The following is a 10,846-nucleotide window of genomic DNA, read 5'->3' as shown; positions in this document are numbered from 1 at the left end:
CTCTTGTTTTCAAGGTTGAGTGATTGAGGAGTTACATCGTCTGTACCAAATTGAGATGTCAAGAACGACACCCTACTATCCTCAGGGGAAAGGAGCCTTTTATTGCTTCAACTGGATGCTAATTCAGATGTTGAGAAAATTGGAAAAAGAGTGGAAAGTATGATGACCTGGGTACGTGGCTGAGTTGGTCTGGGTGTACAACAACCGAGTGCACAATGCAGCAGGATACACTCCGTTTACCCTGCTGTTCGGGCAAAAAGGATGGGAGATTACAGGGCTGAAATTGGCTCCAGAAGACTACCGACGGATGGGGGTGTCTTCCTCAAGGCCAGAGATCGAGTGTTGGTCCGAGACAAGCGGCTTCAGGGCAAGTTAGAACATTGATGGGAAAAAACTCTGTATCAGGGGAAACGCTGAGTTGGATCAAATGGGACAGTATTTGAAGTTCAACCCAAAGGGGAAGAAAGGGCGCCTACCTAAATAGTCCACCATAGCATGTTGCATCCTTGCCTGTCACGAGATCCTGAAGAAGAGAAGAGAGTGTCAGACACCACCGAAACACTCACTCCCACGGTCCCAGACTGTGATGAAGAAGAACCTCTTGCCTCATTCTCAGACTTGGATAGTCTGCCTCCCGCCAATCCAAGGGAATTGTGTAGGCCTGAAACTCTAGAGACGGCTGATTCATTGGACCCAGACAAGCTCCCGTCTTCTACCCCTCAACCTGACTCTACCATTCAACCTGAACTATGCCGTACTGAGCGGATGACAGATGGAATACCTCTCACTCGTTATGAACAAGACCAATTTATTTGACAGAAAATTGTTCAAGAAATGAAAGAGTGTGAGCGTCTGATGAAGGAACTTGCGTCCATGGAATGGCAAGCTAAAGGAGATGAGGAGTGTAAGGAGGAAGACCGGGCTGCGGGTACCTGCATTGAGCCGAGTCTGGAACTGTCGAGGCTGCGTCCCATGTTGCACGGGGAAAGGAATAGGGGACCAAACTGATCCCATAACTATGGAAGAGGAGGGGTGTTTAAGCAGGAAACAGAGCTGAAAGTACGTGAAGTGGGGGTGAGTTTCCCACTGGCATGGAGAGTGCAGCAGGGTGTGCAGCTCGCTCTGCACTCAGCGCAGCAGAGCTGAGATGCGCCGCGACTAGGCTTACCCAAATGCTCCATCGGAGAGCGCCGGGCGCCCTGATAAACATCGAGCAGCACTTGTACGGGGAGGCGTGGGACGGTTACAGGGCACTGTGATGCGCTTCCTTCTGCTGGCCACCGTGCATCAGCCCATTCTCGATACAGAAACTCCTGCAGCTTCCTTCACTTTGGCTGCACATGTTTATGGACTAGGGGCTCAGCGGGTAAAACCGCAGACCGCCCGCAGTTGCCAGAAGTCAGACCGTTGACAGAGGACCCTATCTCAGGACCCTACACCGGGCATTACTAGTACTACAACCCCCCATTGGACTGTATATCAAGGAGGACCAGCGGGAGTCACGATAAGTGCTGTTTAAACCTCAGACTGTTGCATTAATCTTTGTTCTTCCTTTAATTATTGCTTACTGTTCATTAACTCCCTGCGAGGAGAATACTTTCATCTCTACTATTAAATTAAATAATAGTTATACCACATTGCTCTGATCTCTGCGTTCAGCATATCAGCACCTGCTTACACACCAACTTTGCATCAAACATAAAAAAAATAGAATTCAACGTCACAGAATACCTCACTGAGTGTAAAGACACGGAAGAGGTCGAAGAGTATTTTGAACAATCATTAAAGTTTATTTCATTTAATCATATAAAAACTATATCAATTCAGAGTAGCACTACCAAAGCAGGAAAATTAGGGAATGAACCAGAGTACAGCTAGGGTATATTGTTCAATCTGGATAGTTATTATGCACAAAGGAACTGACCAAAAATCTTTTTAACTTAACATACATTTATACGTACAGCACAGTTAGGAATAATAAATAATAAATAAAAGGTCAAAAGAAGATAAAGTTTGCACAAGCATTCCAATAGCCCTATAAAGGTATTATACTCTAATGAGATGGCACTTTAAATGCAGTGATCCTGTTTTAAAAAGTGCTATAGTTAGTGCAAGTTAAACAGAAAGCCGAAAATGCCTGCACCCAGCTTCAACTGACATGATATTAGAAGTGTAGGTCCCAGTCTGCCGCCTGGGGCCCATTTTATATGGAGCATTATATAGGGACTATTCTGTATGGAGATTTATATGTAGCCCATTCTGTATGGAGCAATATATGGGGCCCATCATATACTGTATGGAGCATTAAATGAAATTCATTATACTGTATGGAGCAATATATGGGGCTCATTATACTCTATGGGGCCCATCATATACTGGAGCATTATATGGAGCCCATCATATACTGTAAGGAACATTATATGGCACCTATTATTATGGAGCAGTATATGTGGCTCATTATACTGTATGGAGCATTATATGGGGCCTATTATTATGTAAGGAGCAATATATGGGGCTCATTATTCTGTATGGAGCTTTATATGGGTCCCATTATTCTGTATTGAGCAATAAATGGTGCCCATAATACTTTATGGAGCAATATATGTGGCTCATTATACTGTATGAAGCATTATATAGGCTCATTATACTGTATGGGGCATTATATGTGGCTCATCATACTGTATGGAGCATTATATGTGGCTCATTATACTATATGGAGCAATATATGGGGCTCATTATTCTGTATGGAGCATTATATGGGGCCCATTATTCTGTATGGAGCAATATCTGGGGCTCATTATACTGTATGGAGCATTATATGGGGTCAATTATTCTGTATGGAGCAATATATAGGGCTCATTATTCTGTATGGAGAACTATGTGGTGCCCATAATACTGTACGGAGCAATATATGGGGCTCACTATACTGTATGGAGCAAAATGTGGTGCCCATAATACTGTATGGAGCAATATATGTGGCTTATTATTCTGTATGGAGCACTAGGTGGATCTCATAATACTGTACGGAGCAATATATTGAGCTTATTATTCTGTATGGTTTTCGTGGGCCCCTGGCAAAGTCTCAGTGGGCCCCTTTAACACATACCACAATTCGTGATGCACAGATATGGCAGAGAAATATAGGTATACAGTGGTTACGGAAAGTATTCAGACCCCTTTAAACTGTTCACTCTTTGTTTCATTGCAGCCATTTGGTAAATTCAAAAAAGTTTTTTTTTCTCATTAATTTACACTCTGCACCCCATCTTGACGGAAAAAAACAGAAATGTAGTAATTTTTGCAAATTTATTAAAAAAGAAAAACTAAAATATGTGACACTGAGGACTGCGTCGGATTGATAAGTCTATGTCCTCTGAACATATTGTCTCAGTTACTTGTTTTACTACCGTGTTACAAGTTACAGTAATTTGTATTCGGAAAATTTCCCTCTACTTCTCCCTGTGTGGAGTATCCACTGTAGAATTAAGTCCCCTGTTAACGCTTGCTCTGACTACGTTCCGTTACTGCATCCTACGTGCCTGCTGTCTCCTTACAGATACATCAGGTTAGTATAACCTAAGCAGAAATTTGAAATATCCACTGGATAAAGCTACGTTCAAATTAGCGTTGCGTCAGGCGCAGCCGCGGCGACGCATGCGTCATGCGCCCCTATATTTAACATGGGGTGCGCATGGACATGCGTTGCACTTTCGTTTTGTGACGCATGCGTCACTGTGGCGCATGCGTCAGGGCGCAGAGGACGCTGAATGGTGCAGTTTTTTCTGTGCCAAAAACCATGCAAAAGTGGACGCATGCGTCACAAAACGCTGCGTTGTGCATGCGTTTACATTTGCGTTGTGCGTTGCATCGCCGACGCTGCACCGCACAACGCAAATGTGAACATAGCCTAAGACCCTATTTTGCGCTGTTTTTTTTCCCACAGCTTTGCAGTTTGTGATAAGGAATACGCTGTGAACCTGATGAACTTGAACTGACCAGTAAATGTTTGCTTGTTGCAATGAACTTGGTGTCCCCTGAGTTGTATGTGGTGGTTTCTGAAGATGGAGGCTTGGAAACAGCAGAGGTCTGCGGCCTACAAGTGAGTGTGATGCACCCCACACCTAACAGCACACTGGGACTGGGACACTGTTTTCCTGTAAAGTGCCGAGGCAATGTGAAGCAACAGCTCAGTGATGGCCACTAGTGATGAGCGAGTATACTCATTGCTCTGGTTTTCCCGAGCATGCTCGGGTGTCCTACGAATATTTTGGCGTGCTCCAGGATTTAGTTTTCGTCACCTCAGCTGCGTGATTTGTGGCTGCTGGACAGCCTGAATACATGTGAGGAATGCCTGTTTGTTAGGGAATCCCCACATGTATTCAGGCTGTCCAGCAGCCGCAAATCATACAGCTGAGGCGAAGAAAACTAAATCTCTGAGCACGCCAAAATACTCGAAGGACACCCAACCATGCTCGGGAAAACCCGAGCAACGAGTATACTCGCTCATCACTAATGGCCACTGCCCTCAGCCACTTTACATGCACACACTTTATTAATGAATTTAAACTAGGGTTGAGCGAAACGGGTCAGCCATTTTCAGAAGTCGCCGACTTTTGGCAAATTTCCTAATAGGAATATACTCACCCTCGGACGCGCCCTGCTTCTTTCCGGCAGCCTTCCTTCCTAAGAATGAGCGCGTGAAGGACCTTAGATGACGTCGCGGCTTGTGATTGGTCGCGTGACCGCCCATGTGACCGCTCACGCGACCAATCACAAGCCGCGACGTCACCGCAGGTCATTCACGCGCTCATTCTTAGGAAGGAAAGCTGCTGGTTAGTACCAGGGCGCGTCCGAGGGTGAGTATATCAATATTTTTTATTTTGATTCTTTATTTTACACATTAATATGGATCCCAGGGCCTGAAGGAGAGTTTCCTCTCCTTCAGACCCTGGGAACCATAGTATCCCATTGCACTGCATTGGGTTTTGTGTTTCGGCCGACCCCGACCCCGACTTTTTTATAGGATCGGCCGATTTCACTCGACCCGACTTTTGAGAAAGTCGGGTTTCGTGAAACCCGACCCGATCTTATAAAAATAAAAGTCGCTCAACCCTAATTTAAACAATTGACTTTGTAATTGATTTTGCACCATGTTTTTCAGTTAAGATTGAATAGATTGATAAGAGGGGATGGATTCAGAAGTGTCAATAAATACTGCCTAATCCTATGCATAATTACATGATACTTTTGTTGCAGTATAACAGTTGGAATATAACTATAGCTGCCATTACTATTACAGTAGTAAATTATATTGACATCTATTTCACTGTGGGTTACAGGGCATACCTCGCTTCACTGATTTCTTACTGTGAGTCATTAAACTATCTTAACAACCTTGAAAGAGCAGTCACATTTCATGTAGGCGATCAATGTCTGTAAAGTTTATGTCTTGATCAGGACATTTTTCGATGGATGTAATCATAGGTGAAACTTCATTTTTAAAATCAATGAGAGACATAGAGCGATGTGCAAAGCAACTTTAATTACATAGTATTGTAATGCATTTTTTCCCCATTTATAATAACAGTTTTTCAGAAAACAAAATAAAATTTTTACAAATGGATCTCATATAATAACATGAACTGTTCCAATAAATTAACACTATATACATTAAAAAAATACAGCATTTTAGTTCTTTGTGCAGAACTTTATTGACAATGCATACTGTTTTTAAACTATTTTTGTATGGCATGGAGTCGTGCCCATGTGTCCATATCATTGACTACATTTCGATTTTCAGGTGCTAGATGCCATTGCTCGGCTTGTCTTCCAATTGAAACCCTAAATTTGTTTCTCCATTTGGTGGATCTGCTTTAGTTTCTTCATCATTATTAACTATCTTTTTTTTCTTAAAATACAATGACAGTTGGTATCCTAAGGGTAATGATAAAAGTCATATTAGGTAACAGCTAAGACACATGGAATATAATGTGTTACATACATAAAAACAAGATGTTGAAATCTCACAGTAAAGTCCTGAATCATATCTCATTTCATAATGCTTTAAACATGCTATACACTAATGAGAGGGTTACAGAGTCAGACTCTAAGAGATAGGATAAGATGTAGAAGTGGTCTTTGATAAGTTTCTCACATGAAACGTCCTGTCATTCAGTGAAAACAACACAGGACGGTAATAAAGTTGGCCATACACCATAGATCTTTGTTGACTAGAGATGAACAGATCATTTCGAGAAACCCCAATTCATGGTCTAGGTCAGTGGTCTCTGGCTAACATCTGGAGCTACGTGAATATTCTGTCCTGTGCTGACATGTCATTACCTGTGTGCCGTGTGGTGCACAGATGTCACACAAGGCCAGCAAATCAAGAGCGCACCGAAGAATACAGATGTTCAGGAAATTCAGGCAGCTCATTTCCACCGCCAGAGACCACCACCTGGACTGTGGACCAAGGTTGTGTGATGCAATCCACTCACCTCTAATGTTGACTGCTATTCCTCTAGACCAGTATTTCCCAAACTCAAGCCCTCACGACCCCCAACATGTCATATTTTCAGGATTTCCTTAGTATTGCACAGGTGGTGGAAGTATCATCAAGGCATCAGGAATTCTCTCACTTGTGGAACACTATGGAAATCCTGAAATCATGACTTGTGGGGTGCCGTGAGGACTGGAGTTTGGGAAACACTGCTCTTGACACCCATATACATGCAGTGGAATAACTGGTGGTAGCCTATTTCTAGTGAGAAATTCCACTTATCTAATCCTACTACTTTCCAATTGGGGAAGAGTAAAGACATTCTTAAGGCCCCGTCTCACATAGCGATTTACCAACGATCACGACCAGCGATACGACCTGGCCGTGATCGTTGGTAAGTCGCTGTGTGGTCGCTGGGGAGCTGTCACACAGACAGCTCTCCCCAGCGACCAACGATCAGGGGAACGACTTCGGCATCGTTGAAACTGTCTTCAACGATGCCGAAGTCCCCCTGCAGCACCCGGGTAACCAGGGTAAACATCGGGTTACTAAGCGCAGGGCCGCGCTTAGTAACCCGATGTTTACCCTGGTTACCAAAAAAAACAAACACTACATACTCGCCTTTCGGTGTCCAGGTCCCTTGCCGTCTGCTTCCTGCTCTGACTGAGATCCGGCCGTACAGTGAGAGCAGATCACAGCAGTGACGTCACTGCTGCGCTCTCACTTCTCACTGTACGGCCGGCAGTCAGTGAGAGCAGGAAGCAGACGGCAAGGGACCTGGACACCGAAAGGCGAGTATGTAGTGTTTGTTTTTTTTGGTAACCAGGGTAAACATCGGGTTACTAAGCGCGGCCCTGCGCTTAGTAACCCGATGTTTACCCTGGTTACCAGTGAAGACATCGCTGGATCGGTGTCACACACACCGATTCAGCAATGTCAGCGGGGCCTCAACGACCAAAAAAAGGTCCAGGCCATTCCGACACGACCAGCGATCTCGCAGCAGGGGCCTGATCGCTGGTACGTGTCACACATAGCGAGATCGCTATGGAGGTCGCTGTTGCGTCACAAAACTTGTGACTCAGCAGCGATCTCGCTAGCGATCTCGCTATGTGAGACGGGGCCTTTATGCACATTAGATGGTTAGTCAAGGCCATCAAAATCTACAGGCTTGGCCAATACCCATTCAATTTGTATGGGTCCCCTAAGTGTCCTTTTCTTTATAATAAACTGTAACTGGCATCCTGCAGGGCACTTTATTTGTAACTGTACTCTGTCTTGAATTTTGGAGTGCTGTGATTGATATATTTATGCTCTGCCTGCTATTAAGTTGGTGCCAGATTCCTAGAAATGTATATATGCAATACATGTAGGTAACATTATTATTATGGCTTGTATTATTTTTTTAAACATGGCACATACAATTTACTGGCCCCTAATATATTAGTGGCCAGCTCAGACATACCATTAATGCAACCTGTGCAGTCTCAAAGATACTCGAAGTTAGCATCAGTGCAACCTGTGCAGTCTCCAGGGCCGGCGTCAGCGCCCGGCGCACCCGGGCGAGTGCCGGGGCCCTGGCGAGACTGGGGGGCCCATAACGCCAGTAAGACACATATTCTGCCGGCATTGCCGACACTGATGCGCAGCGCATCATGCGCTCCTAGGGGGCCCCTGAAGCCGGACTACATCATCCCTGAGTGACCGAGTCCAACCCTAACTCCCTCCACTAGTGTGCTGTTACTGTGTGTGACTCCAGCCAGGACTCGGAGGCGGAGCTGGAGTGGATATATGATTCCCGGCAGCAGGAGGCGGGACTCACTGACTGGGACTCACTGCAGCAGGAATACTCACCAATCACCGTCCATGGGGATTGAAGAGTCACTTCCGGGCCGGCGGTCTTCACTTCCGGGTGAGAGTGAAGAGCTCGGCATCCTAAGAAGAGCAGCGGCGCTGACACACAGATCGCGTCGCGACACTGTCCGGGACCCGGGTGATGGTCCACCGTCCAGTTCCAGCGCAGCCAGCAGCAGAAGATGAGCAGCAGAAGACGAGCAGCAGAAGACGAGCAGCACAGATCCTGTGTCCACAACGGTCGGGGGCGACAGGCGGCGATGGCGTGGTGGTGGGTGAGCTGGGCTGCCTGTGTTATGTTATATACTACGTGGGCTGCCTGTATAACACAGGCAGCCACGTAACATATAGCACAGCCACATAGTATATAACACAGGCAGCCCACATAGTATAATATACTACGTGGGCTGCCTGTGTTATATGCTACGTGGGCTGTGCTATATACTGCGTCTGCATGGGCTGTGTTATACACTGCGTGGGCTATGCTATATACTACATGGGCTGTTAGACACTGCATGGGCTGTGCTATATACTACGTGGGCTATGCTATATACTACATGGGCTGTTAGACATTGCATGGGCTGTGCTATATACTACGTGGGCTATGCTATATACTACATGGGCTGTTAGACACTGCGTGGGCTGTGCTATATACTACGTGGGCTGTTATACACTGCGTGAGCTGTGCTATATGCTGCGTGGGCTGTGTTGTATGCTGCGTGGGCTGTGTTGTACGCTGCGTGGGCTGTGTTGTACGCTGCGTGGGCTGTGTTGTACGCTGCGTGGGCTGTGTTGTACGCTGCGTGGGCTGTGTTGTACGCTGCGTGGGCTGTGTTGTACGCTGCGTGGGCTGTGTTGTACGCTGCGTGGGCTGTGGTATTTTTCTCTGCTGTATCTGTACATCATGAATATGTGTGCAAGTAGGGGGCCCACTGAGACTCTTTCGCCCGGGGCCCTCAAAAACCTGGAGCCGGCCCTGGCAGTCTCAAAGAGGCCCAAAGTTTCAAAACAGCAAGCAACTTAAAGGGATGCAGCTATTGTGATGAGTATTGGATTGCAAAAAGCCCAAATACTGTGCTCGCACAGGGGCCCTCTTCAGTCTGTATCAGCCCCTGGTACAACTATTGTGTTACTAATCAGAAGCATCAGGAAAAACAATAACTACTTCATGACTACAATAGACAGCTTTTCGTAGTGCTGTGGCTTCTTCTAATAGTACAATGATGCCTTTCAATTAGAGATAGGCAGACACCTGGATGTTTGGGTCCAGCGGGTTCAGCCGAACATTTACGGACCATAACCTGAACCCGGACCCCATTCACTTGAATTGGCTGCTCAAACATCCAGTGTTTGCCACGCTGTCATGTGCATGACAGTGTGGCAAACACCATTACTGATTGGCGGTGAAATCATCCCCGCCAGTCAGAGAGCCGTGGTTGCCACGCTGTCAGAAGACAGTGTGTGTGCTCAGCTGTGATCAGAGGTATAAAGTTTACCTCCAATCACTGGTGTCAGCTGATGGGACTACAGCTCCCATCATCCGTCACCTGCTGCCTCTAATAACAGTGAGAGCGGGAGCGGCTGATGGGTGTATTCATTAGCTGGCTCCTGCGCTGTAAATAAATAATTTTTAAAAAAGTGGCATGGGTTCCCCTGTATTTTTGATAAGCAGCCAGGCAAAACTTACAGCTGGGGGCTGCAACCCTCAGCTGTCAGGTTCCAAAACGCTGGTTATCAAGAATAACAAAACCAGTTATACTCAACCCTAAGAAAAACTCTCACAGTAATAGCAGGGATCTCAACGAGGTCACTGCAGTTCAGCCCAGACGTCACCACCAGTCACTGAGACTGTGCTCGCAGCAGTTCAGTCACCAGTGGTTCTCAGCCTGGACGGTCGCATATTGGCAACGTCCAGGTTGAAAACTGTTTTTCCCCCAGACATGGATTATGCATGGGACAGAACAACGGAGAGGTGAGGGCTATTACTGTTTATTTAATTTTAGTTTTATTACAGGAGAATAAGGGCTTCGGTGGAATAGGCGTTATTTTTAAATAAAAAAGGTAAAAGTGTGTTTAGTCTTATTTCTAATGAAGAACTTTATTCTGGCTGTGTCTTTACTTACCATATAACTATAGGATTAGTAATGGATAGGTGTATCATAGACTCCTCTCCATTAGTAATCCATGGGCTTGATGTCACCTGACAATACAAAGGTGACATCAACCCCACAAATATGAACCCCATTTGCCACTGCTACAGGGCAAGTGGAAAGAGCCAGGCAAAGCGCCAGAATTGGCGCATCTAATATATATGCCTTTTCTGGGCAGCTCTAGGCTGATGTTTTTTGACTGGGGGGTCAATATCCATGGCCACTTACCAGCTTGTAAATACCAGCCCCCGCTGTCTGCTTTAGCAAGGCTGGTTGCCATTTTATTTATTTAAATAATAAAAAAACAGAGTGAGAACCCTCTATTCTTGATAACCTGCCTTGTTGA

At 45.6% G+C, this 10,846-nt stretch overlaps 1 protein-coding gene across 1 annotated transcript in view; it reads right to left on the bottom strand.

The window, feature by feature from the left end:
• Positions 1-5,522: 5,522 nt before the first annotated feature.
• Positions 5,523-10,846, bottom strand: part of LOC143816536 (ileal sodium/bile acid cotransporter-like) — a 44,706-nt gene continuing 39,382 nt past the window's right edge. The window contains exon 6 of the mRNA XM_077297040.1: positions 5,523-5,934. Within this exon, the coding sequence (XP_077153155.1) occupies positions 5,804-5,934 (131 nt within the window). The 3' untranslated portion in view covers positions 5,523-5,803. The remainder of the gene's footprint in view (positions 5,935-10,846) is intronic.

Source organism: Ranitomeya variabilis, chromosome 3 (genome assembly GCF_051348905.1).
Source record: "Ranitomeya variabilis isolate aRanVar5 chromosome 3, aRanVar5.hap1, whole genome shotgun sequence".
In the NCBI taxonomy this organism is placed as follows: Eukaryota; Metazoa; Chordata; class Amphibia; order Anura; family Dendrobatidae; genus Ranitomeya; species Ranitomeya variabilis.
This window is presented reverse-complemented; position numbering and strand designations above follow the sequence as displayed.